This window comes from Mustela erminea, chromosome X (genome assembly GCF_009829155.1).
Source record: "Mustela erminea isolate mMusErm1 chromosome X, mMusErm1.Pri, whole genome shotgun sequence".
Classification (NCBI taxonomy): Eukaryota; Metazoa; Chordata; class Mammalia; order Carnivora; family Mustelidae; genus Mustela; species Mustela erminea.
Genome location: NC_045635.1, coordinates 102,902,079 through 102,917,391, shown reverse-complemented (window position 1 = coordinate 102,917,391; position 15,313 = coordinate 102,902,079). Strand labels below are relative to the sequence as shown.

Below are 15,313 nucleotides of genomic sequence, written 5' to 3'. Positions count from 1 at the left end.
GGGGCACCTTCTCTGTTCTAAGCATTGTGTTACACATTTAATTTCATTTTAATCTTTACAGCAACTTATGTAAAGTAGGTGTGCAGATCAGAAAACTGAAGCTCAGAGAAGGGATTTTTCAAGGCCATATAGCCAGTAAAGCAGGGTTTGAACCTGGGTCTTTCTGGTTCCAGAGCCCATAATTTTTTTTTTTTACTATATCATGTTGTCTTTCTGGTATTTTAAGAGTTATAAGAAAGATCATTGGTGTACTTTCCTGGTTAAGGTTACAGTTTTCTTTAAAAGACTATGTAAGGGGGCACTTGGGTGGCTCAGTGGGTTAAAGCCTCTGCCTTCGGCTCGGGTCATGGTTTCAGGGTCCTGGGATCAAGCCCTGCATCGGGCTCTCCGCTCGACGGGGAGCGTCTCTCTCTCTGCCTGCCTCTCTGCCTACTTGTGATATCTGTCTGTCAAGTAAGTAAGTAAGTAAATAAATCTTAAAAAAAAAAAGAACTATGTAAGGATGAGGGGGCCTGAGAGCTATATTAACCTGGAGAGGGAAGTCTGATGTAATCTGATACACTGATGGGACCTCTGAGCTGGGTGGGTGGTTGGTGATACTAGTACTTAGAGTTGGAAATGGTTGAGGGCTTTTTAGTAAAATCATAGGGGTAATTAAAGAGAATTTACTAGGTACTGATTCAGGGTTGATAACTAAGGGATAATGAATGAATTTATTAGAATAACTTCATTAGGACAAAAAGAAGAAAGAAACAGGGAAGACATAATTGTGATAATGGAGTCCTGTATTGATTGTTGAGAAAGCTCAGCATAGTAGTTTACTGAGGTCCTATTAACAAACATTTCTTAACATGGTCAGAACCCAGAGAGTGGTATCTTGATCAGGTCAGACGGCTGAGAGGAGAGCAGACTTGGCTTGAAGAGGATGAACCTGCTATCCAGGTGCTCTGATCATAGAGGGACTTTGGGGTAGACATTAGGGACTTTCGGGCCTTGGTAGATAGATGTTGGTTAAAAGAATGGACCCAGGTTAGTCCTGAGCCCTCAAGGTCGGTATTCTTGAAGTTCTAGCCTGCGGAGGAACCAGAAGACGGGCTAACAGGGAGACAACTCGGAGTCCCTGGAAGGGATTGATGAGATACACATGGATTAAAAGTCTAATTGAGAGAATGAGATTGTATTGTAGGTTATGTTGTGTAAATTATACCCTGAAATTCTCTTAGTACGCTTGAGCTGACCATGTGCTTAGCTGCAGTGTCCAGGATATTGGGAAATGGCACTGTCCAAGGTGGGAAAGGGGAGAACAGCCAGGAAAATGTGGATATGTTTGATGATAAATTCCTTTCTCTTTTGATTCTCAGTGATGGCAATAGAAAGTAAACTGAAGCAGAGCAGTGGTAGGACGTCTGGGGAGAATTATGGAACCCTTAGAAGACAATTTTTATTATATCACTAAGATTGGTGTCTCTTGTAAATTAAAAGTTGACCTTAATATAGTAGTATGTAATCGTTAAAGCAGTAATCCTGAGATCAGTTTTGTAATCCTGTCAATCCTGGTTGACTTTCTTGATGCTTGGCATTAAGAACTAATTGTTTTATTTCCTCAATACTTCATAAAAGTTTTTGACAAATTTTCTGAATAAGCTACCAAAACTTGGAGGTTTCAGTTTCTTAATAGTTCAGTAGGAAGAAAATAAAAACCATGAATAAATTTTTGTTCACTATTCGAATTGTAATTCAAAATAGGGTGTTAAAAATATTCTTTTAATACTGTCTTTTTGTAGAGTTGATGGCCAGGTAGTTTGGTTAGAATATGGTACCAAGGTGGCCAAGGTCAAAGGTTTAATCTTCATAAGTAATAGGATCTTTTAGTGTTAGAAGAGATCTTTGTTGTCACCTAGTTCAATTCTGCACCTGAAGAAGGAATCTCTTCTTTAGCATCTCTGACGTGTTGCCATTTAAACTTCGCTTGAATATTTCCATTTTTGAAAACATTTTTTTGAAGTTTTGTTGCTTCTAGTGCCATAGCCTGTAACTCCTGTGTAATCAGCTTACCATTTTATGGATATGCCATTGGTCACAGGGTCAGTCTGCAGTATCAGGAGAAATTAATTCTGAGCATTCATATACATATGAAGGACAGGAGCTTCCTATAGTTTCAAATTTTTTTCCAATTTCAGAACGAGGCATTTTAAAATGAGCTAATTTTAAAGAAAATAAGTATCTTATAGTGCTGGAGACAGTCTGGAAAAATCAATCAAACTTTCATCTTTTTTTCTTCCATCATTATAGATATTGAGACAAATTGTTTAGAAGAAAAAAGCAAGAGAGACTATTTTACACAATTGGTATTAGCATGTTTGGTAAGTTGTAAAAAATACTTTCCCTTTCTAGATTTTTACATTGAACAGTTGTAATCACTGTTAATCATGTTAATGGAGGAAGATATTGACATTGAGTTGGCTATTCATTATAAGGTGAGATTTGGATTTTGAAATGGAATGCTTTGTAAAATTAGACATGCTAATTATTTGTGAAATATGCATGCTTCATATCACTTAAGCTCTCTGTATATATCAAACTTTAGATGATACTCCTGATCTAGTAAGTTCCTAAATAAGGAAAAGGTAAGAATCTATCAAGTGAGTAGAAATGATGTGGACAGCTTTTAAACTGAACGGTTTTTCATAAACTCTTTATTAGGGAAGGAGAAAAAGAATGGAGGTAGCTTAGAAATAATAAATTCTAGAACTTGTCATAATCGTTGTCTAGTAAACCATTTTATGTTCATAAATTTAGAACCAAGGAGAAGTGCTGTTACTCAGAAATGGAAGATGTCCTTATCTTTGTTGTGCTAGAATTTGACTTAAACAGTAGAAACTAATGAAGTCTGAAGTGCTGTATTAATCTTAAAGAAAAATTCAATTGGCAGACACAGTTTTAATCAATTTCATCTGTAGTTCTTGTCATTTATAGACTGTGTACAGCACGCATAAAATTTTTTAGTGAGTTTTATTTGAAGAGCTATATGTCACATTTTTCAGTATTTGGAGAGTCATCATTTTTGTTAAATTGGAGCTTTTTTTTTTTAAAAGTAAATCAAAAGTTGTTGATATATATTTAATGTGATTTTTAATATTCTTACTTGGGGAAAATTATTTTGAAGCATTTAAATGGTGGATGTTTTACAATGCTAAGGAATAAATGGCCTTTAATATTTTTTAATACAGTATTTAGTTTCAGACACAGTTCTAAAGGAACGCCTGGATCCAGAAACATTGGAATCATTAGGGCTTATCAAACAATCACAGCAGTTCAATCAAAAGTCAGTTAAAATCAAGACAAAACTCTTGTAAGTACATTTATCTTTATGTTGCACATCAAGTATCTGAGTATGTTTCCTTAGTTCTCATTTTGATGTTTCTAATGGCAGTTTGAAAAATTTTTTTGTTGTTGATGTTAGCACGTCTTGTGTTTTTTCCTTTTAAAAGAAGCCTAGGATTATTGAGTCAGTAGTGAACTCCATCTGTGTAAAACCAGTGTTAACTTTTCTCTGTATTAGAAGTTAAAATAATATTTAGTGTTTTTATTATTACTAGTAAAATAATTTACAAGTATGGCTATGCTCTAGGTATTTTCTTAGCAGTGGAAATAGTGGCATGTTATTGTTCCTTGAGATTAGCAGTATTCTTTCTTTGTGTTACTAGTTTTCTCTGTGTAATTAACATTGGGGTGTCTCTTATGAATCACTGTTAATTTCTGTTTTAAAAATATACAAAGAAGTAAAACTTTAACAACTGTTCTTATACTTGTTCTATGTAAGAGGGGAAAAATCAGTGAGAAGAATACATTACTTGTATGCATGCTTGTTAATTGAGTTAATTTTATCCCTTTTATGATGTTTAATTTCAGTTATAAGCAGCAAAAATTCAATTTGTTAAGAGAAGAGAATGAAGGTTATGCCAAGCTGATTGCTGAATTGGGGCAAGATTTATCTGGAAATATTACTAGTGATTTAATCTTAGAAAATATAAAATCTTTAATAGGTAAGACATATATCTAATAATAGTATGTGTTACTAAGTTTTTTTAAACTGTTGGAGAATATCTGTAAAGACAAAATGAATGCATTCCCCCTTATAGGTTTCTTTTTTTCAATTAAGAAATGAGAGAAGTGTCTAGCTTGTACTTTTAAGATTTTACCAGTACAAATAAAATTTGGGATGATATTTATGAGAAATACTTTTGTCAGTACTACTGTGTGTTTGTATTTATTTCCTTTTTAATTATTATTATTTTTTTAAATTTTACTATTTGTTTCAGGAGTACAGTTCTGTGATTCATCAGTCTTAGGCAATGCACAGTGCTCACCACAATGCATACCCTCCCCACGTCCATCACCCAGCCACCTCCTCCCACCTACCCACTGCACTCCAGCAACCCTTAGTTTGTTTCCAGAGATTAAGAATCTTATGGTTTGTCTGCCTCTCTGGTTTCATTTTGTTTTATTTTTTTCCTCTCTACCCCTATAATCCTCTGCCTTGTTTCTCAAATTCCACATATGAGTGAGATCATATGATAATTGTCTTTCTCTGATTGACTTATTTCGCTTAATATAATAACATCCTTTAGGTCCATCCACATTGTAAATGGCAAGATTTCATTTTTTGATGGCTGCATAATATTCCATTGTGTGTGTGTGTGTGTGTGTGTGTGTGTGTGTGTGTGTGTGTATGTATATATACATATATATATATACACCATATCTTCTTTATCCATTCATCTGTCAATGGACATCTGGACTTTTTCCATAGTTAGGATACTATGGACGTTGCTGCTGCAAACATTGGGGAACAGGTGCCCCTTCAGATGACTGCATTTGTATCTTTGGGGTAAATACCCAGTAGTGCAGTATGTCATAAATACCCAGTATGTTGTAGGGTAGCTCTATTTTCAACTTTTTGAAGAAGCTCCATACTGTTTTCCAGAGTGGGTGCACCAGCTTGCATTCCCACCAACAGTGTAGGAGGGTTTCCCTTTCTCTGCATCCTCACCGACACCTGTCATTTCCTGACTTGTTAATTTTATCCATTCTAACTGGTGTGAGGTGGTATCTCACTGAGGTTTTGATTTGTATTTCCCTGTTGCCAAGTGATACTGAAAACTTTTTCATGTGTCTGTTGGCGATTTGGATGTCTTTGCAGAAATGTGTGTTTCCATCTTCTGCCCATTTCTTGATTGGATTATTTGTTCCTTGGATGTTGAGTTTGATAAGTTCTTTATACATTTTGGATCCTGGCCCTTTATCTGATAATGTCGTTTGCAAATATCTTCTCCCATCCTGTTGGTTGTCTTTTGTGACTATTTCTTTTGATGTGAAAAAGCTTTTGATCTTGATGAAGTCCCAATAGTTCATTTTTACCCTTGCTTCCTTTACCTTTGGCAGTGTGTCTAGGAAGAAGTTGTTGGAGCTGAGGTTGAAGGGGTTGCTGCCTCTATTCTCCTCAAGGATTTTGATGGATTCCTGTCTCACATTTAGGTCTTTCATCCATTTTGAGTTTATCTTTGTGTATGGTGTAAGGAAATAGTTTCATTCTTCTGCATGAGGCCGTCCAGTTTTCCCAGCACTGTTTGTTGAAGAGAATTTCTTTTTTTCCATTGAATACTCTTCCCCTGCTTTGTTGATTAGTTGACCATAGAGTTGAGGGTCCATTTCTTGAGTTCTCTATTCTGTTCCATTGATATATGTGTCTGTTTTTGTGCCAGTACTATGCTGTCTTGATGATGACAGCTTTGTAATAGAGCTTAAAGTCCAGAACTGTGATGCTACCAGCTTTGGTTTTCTTTTTCAACATTCCTCTGGCTATTCAGGGTCTTTACTGGTTCCATACAGATTTTAGGATTATTTGTTACATTTCTGTGGAAAAAGATGATAGTAACTTGATATGGATTGCATTAATGTATATATAGCTCTAGGTAGCATAGACATTTTCACAATATTAGTTCTTCAAATTCATGAGCATGGAATGTTTTTCCTTTTCTTTTTGTCTTCCTCAATTTCTTTCTTGAGTACTCTATAGTTTTCTGAGTACAGATCCTTTGCCTCTTTGGTTAGATTTATTCCTGGGTATCTTGTGGTTTTGGGTGCAGTTGTAAATGGATCGACTCCTTAATTTCTTGTTCTTCTGTCTCATTGTTGGTGTATAGAAATGCATCTGATTTTGTGCATTGATTTTATATCTTGCCACTTTACTGAATTCCTGTATGAGTTCTAGCACTTTGGGGTGGAGTTATTTGGATTTACCACATAAAGCATCATATTCTCTGCAAAGAGTGAGAGTTTGACTTCTTTGCCAATTTGGATGCCTTTTATTTCTTTTTGTTGTCTGACTGCTGAGGCTAGGACTTCTCTTACTATGTTGAACAGCAGCGGTGTTAGTGGACATCCCTGCTGTGTTCCTGACCTTAGGGGAAAAGCTCTCAGTTTTGCCCCATAGAGAATGATATTCACTGGGGGTTTTCGTAGATGACTTTTATGATACTGAGCTGTGTACTCTTTATCCTTACACTATGAAGAGTTTTAATCAAGAAAGGATGATGTACTTTGTCAAATACTTTTTCTGTATCTTCTGAGAGTATCATATGGTTCTTACCCTTTCTTTTATTAATGTAGTGTATCACATTGATTTGTAGATGTTGAACCCAACTTGCAGTCCAGGAATAAATTCCACTTGGTCGTGGTGAATAATTTTTTTTTTTGTGAATGATCTTTTTAATGTAATTTTGGAACCTGTTGGCTAGTATTTTGGTGATAATTTTTGCATCCATATTCATCAGAGATGTTGGTCTGTAATTTTCCTTTTTGGTGGGTTCTTTGGTTTTGGGGTCAGGGTAATGCTGGCCTCATAAAATGAGTTTGGAAGTTTTCCTTCCATTTCTATTTTTTGGAACAGTTTCAGAAAAATAGGTATTAATTCTTCCATAAATATTTGGTAGGATTCCCCTGGGAAGCCATCTGGCCCTGGGCTGTTGTTGGAAGATTCTTTATTATGGCGTTATTTCCTTGCTGGTTATGGATCTGTTCAGGTTTTCTGTTTTTTTGTGGTTCAGTTTTATACATTTTATACATTTCTAGGAATGTATCCATTTCTTCCATATTGTCTAATTTGTTGGCATATAGTTGCTCATAATATGTTCTTATAATTATTTATATTTCTTCAGTGTTAGTTGTGACCTCTCCACTTTCATTCATAATTTTATTTATTTGGGTCCTTTCTCTTTTCTTTTTAATAAGTCTGGCCAGGGGTTTATCAGTCTTACTAATTCTTTCAGAGAACCAGCTCCTACTTTCATTAATCTTTTCTGCTGTTCTTTTGGTTTCTATTTCATCGATTTCTGCTCTAATCTTTATTATTTCTCTTCTCCTGCTGGCTGTTTTTTAAAAAATTATTTATTTCTTTAAAAGATTTTATTTATTTATTTGACAGACAGAGATCACAGTAGGCAGAGAGGCAGGCAGAGAGAGAGAGGGAAGCAGGCTCTCCGCTGAACAGAAAGCCCAATGCGGGGATTGATCCCAGGACCCTGAGATCATGACCTGAGCTGAAGGCAGAGGCTTAATCCACTGAGCCATCCAGGTGCCCCGTGCTGGGTCTTTTTATTCATTTCTATTCTCTCTGGTATTTCTATCAAAATAAGCAAATGTGAAACTTAAATAAAATCTTTATCGAACTCTCGAAACATGGAGATGTTTAGTTTTTTTTTGTTTCTTTAGAAATAATGTTTTTTTTTAAAGATTTTATTTATTTATTTGCCAGAAAGAGAGAGAGAGAGTGAGCACAGGCAGGCATAGTGGCAGAAGGCAGAGGGAGAAACAGGCTCCCAGCCAAGCAAGGAGCCCGATGTGGGACTCGATCCCAGGACGCTGGGATCATGACCTGAGCTGAAGGCAGCCGCTTAACCAACTGAGCCACCAGGTGTCCTGTTTAGTTTTTTTGAGCTTGATTTAAAAAATACCTTTACAAGGGACTTTGATGCATACCTTATTTTATCTTTACAACAACCTGTTAAAATAAGTGCAACAGATGTTGTAAAAGATAGGGAAGTGTTATTCGCCCTACCTTTTAAGTAGAATTTCTTCAGCTTTATTCTTTTTATTTGTGTTGAGCATTTGAAGGAAATAGTTGGCTTCTGTAGAAAGGAGGAATGAATGGTAGAAAAGTAGTGTAATCCTGATTTTTCAGAATGGAAAGAGTTTTTGCTCTTACTTGTTAGGTGTTGTGCTATCTTAGGGAAGATTTCACAACACATAGGTGTCTTAGATTTTGAGACCTGTTGTAGAAGTCATGTTCCCTGCTTTACTGGTTATATTTTAGAGGATGCTTATGCTCCACTTCTCAGTTTTTTCTCCACTTTTGGAAATTTATGTTTGACTAAGAAAGAGAGGGGAAGTATTCCAATCCTCATTCCCTTGCTCCATTCCTGTGTATAACAACCTGGATTAAACTAGATTTACTACAGTTACCTTTGTTTTTAGCTTAGGCTTTTGGTGATCAGCAGGTATAGCAGGTAAGGAGCCTTTACTTTAAATTTATCCTTTTTAAAAGTTTCTATTTAAATCGCAGTTAACACAGTGTAAGTGTAATATTAGGTATATCATATAGTGGTTCAACACTTTGATGCCACACCCAGTGCTCACAAGTGTACTCCTTTATCCCCATCACCTTTTCCACCCCTCCCCTCCCCTTTGAAGTGAGTCTAGTTCTGGCAGCTGATTTACTGTCTTTGCTACTTCCTCCTGTTGTCAGTGTACCACCAAGACTGGTAGCCCATGGGCTTCAGGGCTCTTGCTTAACTTTGTGGCAGTGACCTATTTTTAAAAAGCCTCCTGTGGGGTTTCTTTTCTATTCTTTTCAGGGTCGGCTCTACATTTTTTCCTGCAGCATTTTGATCTAGCTTGAGGTGCTTGCTTGGCAATATTGCTTTCCTAAAGGTTTGTCTTTCCTTATATCCTGTCATGTACTCTTTTAAGATATTTCTCATGTAAAAATTTTTATGCTGGGGTGCCTGGGTGGCTCAGTCAGTTGAGTGGTTGAGTGTCTGCCTTTGGCTCAGGTCATGATCTCCATTGGGCTTCCTGCTCATCAGAGAGTCTGCTTCTCCCTCTCCCTCTGTCCCTCCCTCCCCGCCCCTGCCCCATGGCCCTCCCCACTGCTCTTTCTCTCTCTTTCTCTCAAATAAATAAATCTTTTAAAAAAAATTTATGCTATGTAAACTCTGCACTTGTTTTTTTTTCTCTTTTATGTATTTGTTGACATTTCTTCTCTGTCCTTGTTTCTTCTAATTTTAGTCCTTGTGGGTTTATACCTTTTTAGTCCTTTGTTATGTTAGGAACATTTCAAAGAGATTTTCTTGAAGTTATGCTTTAATCTAACTGGGAAAGTACACACTACTTTCTTATCTTGAACGTGGCTCCTACAGAACAGGTTACATTACTGTCTGTGAAGAACAATGTGGTAGTCAACTGCAAGCTCATGATATACTTGGATATTCTTTGAATATAAAGAATTGGATCTCTTGGGCTAAACCCCTATTATAGGCTATCAAGTGAACTCCCAACCACACTAGGCCAGAAGCACTCACATGTAACCTCAGTATAGCCTTCCCTGGCCATCCCCCTCAGCACTCCCTTTCATTCACTGTGTTTTCTTCAGAGCACTTACCACCACAAACATGAAATGCAGTTTATTCTCTCCCCTTTGGAATGTAAGCTTCACAAAAATAGTGGATTTTGTTTTGTTTAGTACCTCTAACTTCAGTGTCTGATATATAGGTGCCAAATAAATACTGGTTGAAAAAAATGAATGAAAATTCTCTCTTTCTTACAGAATTTATAGTGATTCTTAGCCTCTTTCCCTTTACACGGAAGATTTTAGTAAGCTCATCTCCCTGACTCAGTGTTTGTTTCTCTCTGGCTTGCTTCTGTCCTCTCCCCCATTGTCTGAGAAAGGAATTTTTCACTGACATGAAAATTGAGATTAAGACTCCAATTCCAATGAGTACTCTCTCAGTGTTAAATTTATGGGATTTCCCCTCAATGCAGACTCCACTCAGACCTTGTCTCATCCGGTCAGAGCAGTTCACTGCCACAGCATCTTATTTTCATAGCATCTTTGGACAAGTTTCCCCTTGTTTATTCCCATCGTTTTCTCTATAGGAGCAGTCTGGACATAATACCTCATACAAAGCTATCTCAGGTCTGATGTCCTTTACTAGCAATAGGCAGAACTGATACCTGGTTTGGGAGGTATGCATTTAAATGCACTTACAGGGGCACCTGGGTGGTTCGGTGGGTTGGGCCTCTGCCTTCGGCTCAGGTCATGATCTTGGGTTCCTGGGATCGAGGCCCGCATTGGGCTCTCTGCTCTGTGAGGAGCCTGCTTCCTCCACACTCTCTCTCTGCCTGCCTCTCTGCCTGCTTGTGATCTCTCTCTGTCAAGTGAATGAGTGGAATCTTTGGAAAATAAATAAATAAATGCACTTAACATTTCAGGGCACTTGGTCTGGTCAGGAGAAATCCTTATTTATCATCTTTAATTAAAAGCTAGTCATTTGCTCCCTAAAAGATTCTGGCACATCAAAATGTTCATATCCTAAATATAATAAACAAGGTTTATATCCTGTCAGATAGGGACTGTTTTGTGCATGAGTCAGCAAAGAAGGAGAATCATTATGAGTCTGCATGGTGGTTGTGATCTCAAGTTTGACAGTAAATTTGAAAAACTTATTAAATGGGAATGGATAGCGATTGGTAGTCTCTTTAGCTGCCAAATCATAAACTCCACTCAAAGATGAACCTGCATCAAAATGGCAAAAGTCATCTTTTAGAAATTCAAGGAAAGATAGCAGAGATGGACACCTTTGATTGTTGAGCTAAACTATAACTCTACTCTTCTGAATGCCCTTCAAAAAAAATAATAGGCATTCCTTTTCTTTCTTTTAAATTAGGAGTCAGCAAATTTTTTCTCTAAAGGGTGAGGTAGTAAATATTTGTTTGCTTTGTGGGCCAGTAAGGTTTCTGTTGCAACTACTCAACTCTGCTGATGTAGTTTGAAAGTAACCGTAGACAGTATGTAAATAAGTGTGTTCTAGTATAACTTTTATTTACGGAAACTGAATGGATTTGACCCACAGGCCACACTATGCTGGTTTCTACTCTAAATCAAAAGAATTAGTCACGGAGCTAGCTAACTTGAGTTGAGTTTTAGGGAGTGGAAATGGTTCTTCCTGGTTTTGGGTTTAGTGGTCGAAGATCTTTTTGGTCTAGGCTCTAACCCTGTCCTACTCAACCAGAACCAGAGGCCTATTCACCAAACCTCAGGATCTTGATTTGTTGCCTGGTATCCAAGGTTGTAGATTTGGCTAGGGGTAGGGAAAGGTATGGTGAGGACCTCTGTACCTTCAGTCTCACAAGTCCTTTTGGTCACTTGGCAAGTAACCTGAGAAACATTAAAAACAAAAGAAGACTCCAGACTGAATGATTCTTGGGCATATTATGGGACATTTAACCATTTTGACTAAGTTACCTTGAGTGTACTTAGTATTTTATTTTTGGACCAGTCTGGATATAAGGGCCATCCAGCCTAGAAGCATCTTATCTTTGTGTCAGCTGTCTGCTCTCTCTTGAAAAGGGAAGCCAGTTGACTACCTCCTTTGCATTTTTGCTTTATTGAAGTTTCTTTACTGTATACTAGTTATGAAGAAGTTTTTTCCTGCTATGAAAAAGAAGACAGCAGTTGGTGTTCTCAAACATAGATTTTTTTTTCTTATAATTATACTTTTATAATGCACCTTTGTTTTCTGGTTCTTTCCTTGAGATGCACAGTTCTTTGCAAATACTATTTATTAGATGTAATCTAACATAGGTTTTTATTAGCCTGTTTTAGTCCATTTGGACTGCTATAATAAGTTACCACAGACTGGGTAGCTTATAAACGACAGAAATGTATCTCTCACAGTTCTCGAGGCTTGAAATCCCAAAATCTGGGTGCCGACATGGTTGGGTTCTTGGTGAAGGCCTCCTCTAGGTTGCAGACTTCTGACTTCTTGTTGTATCCTCACATGGTGGAAGGGGCAGGGGAGCTCTTTTTTAAGCGCATTAATCTCATTCATGAGGGCTCTGCTCTTGTGACCTAATCACCTCTCAAAGGCCCCACTTCTGAAATATCACATTGGGGATTAGAATTTCCATAGAAGAATTTTTGGTGGGAGGGGCAGAAGCATTCAGATTACAGCATAGCCTGTTTCTAAAGTAATTCTAGATGCCAGATTATATCCTTTTGTTTAAAACATGTTTTTTTTTAAAAAAGATTTTATTTATTTGTTTGACAGACAGAGATCATAAGCAGGCAGAGAGGCAGGAAAAGAGAGGAGGAAGCAGGCTCCCTGCTGAGCAGAGGGCCCGATGTGGGGCTCGATCCCAGGACCCTGAGATCATGACCTGAGCTGAAGGCAGAAGCTTAATCCACTGAGCCATCCAGGTGCCCCTAAAACATGGTTTTTCTATGTCCTTTCTGTCTGGAACGTGGTGTTTGAAGTTATTCTGTTTCCTTGTCTGAAGTGTACAGGTTGAACATCTCTCCCAGGCGTGTTTACAATATTACCTTGGGATTTTTGTTTCTGTTAGGAATCTCCGTTTGGCACATCATATTCCTCCAACAGCCATTGTCAGTTTAATCAGGTTTTTTTTTTTTTTTTTTTTTTTTTGCCTCTAGTTGCAATCACTTGCTTTAATAATGACTAGTGTCATCTTGTCTATCTTTTGGAGAACTTCATTTTTTCAATGCATTTCTAAAAAGACGTGTCATCCAAAAAGTGTAAACTCTCTTTTAGGCATTTTATTAATCTTCATATCACAAGCATCTGGCACATATCGGGTGGTTATTTAATGTTTATTTAAATGAAATTTCAATTATTTAAATATATATAAATTATATTACTTAAATATAATTTAAATTATTTAAATGCATCTGTGGCCATTACAGCCACTTTTTTATTTTTCCACTTGTTTCCTTCAAGTATGGTTCCCTGTTTGTTCCTCAGAAGACATAAAGGCATTATATGCGTGTATATATCTCTAATGTAGCTGGTGATAGAGGTAGGGAACTTGGCTTATGATCTTTTTCAAGATCACATGACTTTTGATGTTTGGGCTAGATGAAAGCCTTTCTAAGATGGTTGAGCACAAGAGTGCTTAGGTTCTGCCATAGCTGCCATTAGAAAAAAAAAATTTTAGAAATTCCAAGCTTACTGGTTGTTTCTACAGTCTTATTCTGTATGAAATAGTTTAACTGTTACCTAGCAGATCTTTAAGGTTTTAAAAATCATTTTCTGAATCTATGGTTTGGTTACTTTTTCCATCTTATGGAGCAAAGGTCATTCTAGTTGGTTGTCCTAAACTTGAGACACTCAATAGAATATTCATAAGCCAGTTTTTCTGTTGTGAAAGATGCAAAGGTTGATATCTGTTATAAATAAAAGTACATATCTTCAGTATGCCTGGGTGGCTCAGTTGGTTAAGCGGCTGCCTTTGGATCAGGTCATGATCCCAGCATCTTGGGATCGAGTCCCACATCGTGTTCCTTGCTCCACAGGGAGCCTGCTTCTCCCTCTGCCTCTGCCTGCCGCTCTGCCTGCCTGTGCTCTATGTCTTTGACAAATAAATAAATAAAATGTTTAAAAAAGTACATATCTTCTCTTTTAGATTACTGCCTTAAATTGCACCTAGAAAGAAACTGGTAGTTGACAGTGCAGATCACTGATAGAATAGCCTTGATGCAGTAATACTGTTAAGAAAAAAAAAAACATAATGAAGGTGGTTCGCACTGTAGCACATTGAAAATATAAATTTTAGGGGTGCCTGGGTGGCTCAGTTGGTTAAGCATCTGCCCTTGGCTCAGGTCATGATCCTGAAGTCCTGGCATCAAGTCCTGCATCAGGCTCCCCTGCTCTACCCCTCACCCTGCTCGTGCTCTTTCTCTTTCACACATACTCTCTCATAAATAATAAAATCTTGAAAAGAAAAGAAACTTTAAAACAATGTGAATGAAGCACAGCATTCCCATGTAACATGTTGTTCTAGTTGTAGCTTGATGGGTAATTACAAACCAGCAATTTTTTCAAAATTATATTTAATGGATCTTTTGTCATCTCTGATAGAGTATTTTTATTTGGTGATTGGATTTTTGTATTTAGTAAATTAGGAGAGCAGTTACAAAGCTGGAGAATTTGGAGGTATTTTTTTCAGTTTTGTTGAGGCATGCTTGACATAAATAAACTGTATATTTCAAGTGTACAGTTTGAGTTATGTATGCATCTGTGAAAACATCATCACAGTCTAGATAATGCACATTTACCATTGTCCCCTTGCCCTAAATTTCTTCTTGCCCCTTTGCGTTTCATCTTCCTTCACTCTGTGAAGGCAACCACTGGTCTATTTTCTGTCACTATAGATTAGTTTCCATTTTTTAGAATTCTTTTATAAATGGAATCATATAATGAGTATTCTTTTTTGGTCTGGCTTTTTTCATTCAGCATAATTATTTTGTGATTCATCCATGTTTTTGCTTCTATTATTAGTTCTTTCCTTGTTATTTCTGAGTAATAGTCTACTGTATATACTACAGTTACAGTGTAATACAGTTTATCCATTTACATGCTGGTAGACATTTGAGTGTGTACTATTATAAAGAAAGTTGTTTAATAAAGACATTTGTACAAGTCTTTGTATGAACATAGACATTTCTCTTGGGTAAATACTTAGGAATGAAAAAAAATACTTAAGAATGAAATGGCTGGGTCATATAAACAGAGATATAAGTTGAATTTTTAAGGAAATTGCCAGTTTTACAAAGTAGTGCCATTTGACATTTTATATTTCCACCAACACCCTTTAAAAATTCCATTTGCAGGGGGTGCCTGGGTGGCTCAGTTGGTTAAGCGACTGACTACCTTTGGCTAAGGTCTTGATTCTGGAGTCCCGGGATTGGGCTCCCTGCTCAGCAGGGAGTTTGCTTCTCCCTCTGACCCTCCCCCTCCATGCTTTCTCTCTCTCTCTCTCATAAATAAATCTTTAAAAAAATCCATTTGCTATTTTGGAGTCACTTCTTTATTCATAGGCCATACTTTTGGGGGGTATAGTGATGAAGATATTTAGAAGTTTTCTTCTCAGAACTTTAGGTAAATATTTCTTTGGAGAATATGTAAAAATTTGGAACTCTTTTCAGTAAGACATCATTACTGTGTTAGTCTTTTTT

General features: G+C 37.0%; 1 protein-coding gene across 16 annotated transcripts in view; it reads left to right on the top strand.

Annotated features, from left to right (window-relative positions):
* Window positions 1-15,313, top strand: part of THOC2 (THO complex 2) — a 116,211-nt gene that overhangs the window by 28,161 nt on the left and 72,737 nt on the right. For all 16 annotated transcript variants that reach the window (XR_004282853.1, XR_004282854.1, XM_032331871.1 and 13 more), the window contains exons 5-7: window positions 2,293-2,363; window positions 3,231-3,352; window positions 3,913-4,046. Coding sequence is in view for 14 of the 16 variants with exons in the window: in XM_032331871.1 (XP_032187762.1) it covers window positions 2,293-2,363; window positions 3,231-3,352; window positions 3,913-4,046 (327 nt within the window). In the remaining 2 variants the exon portion in view is untranslated. The remainder of the gene's footprint in view (window positions 1-2,292; window positions 2,364-3,230; window positions 3,353-3,912; window positions 4,047-15,313) is intronic.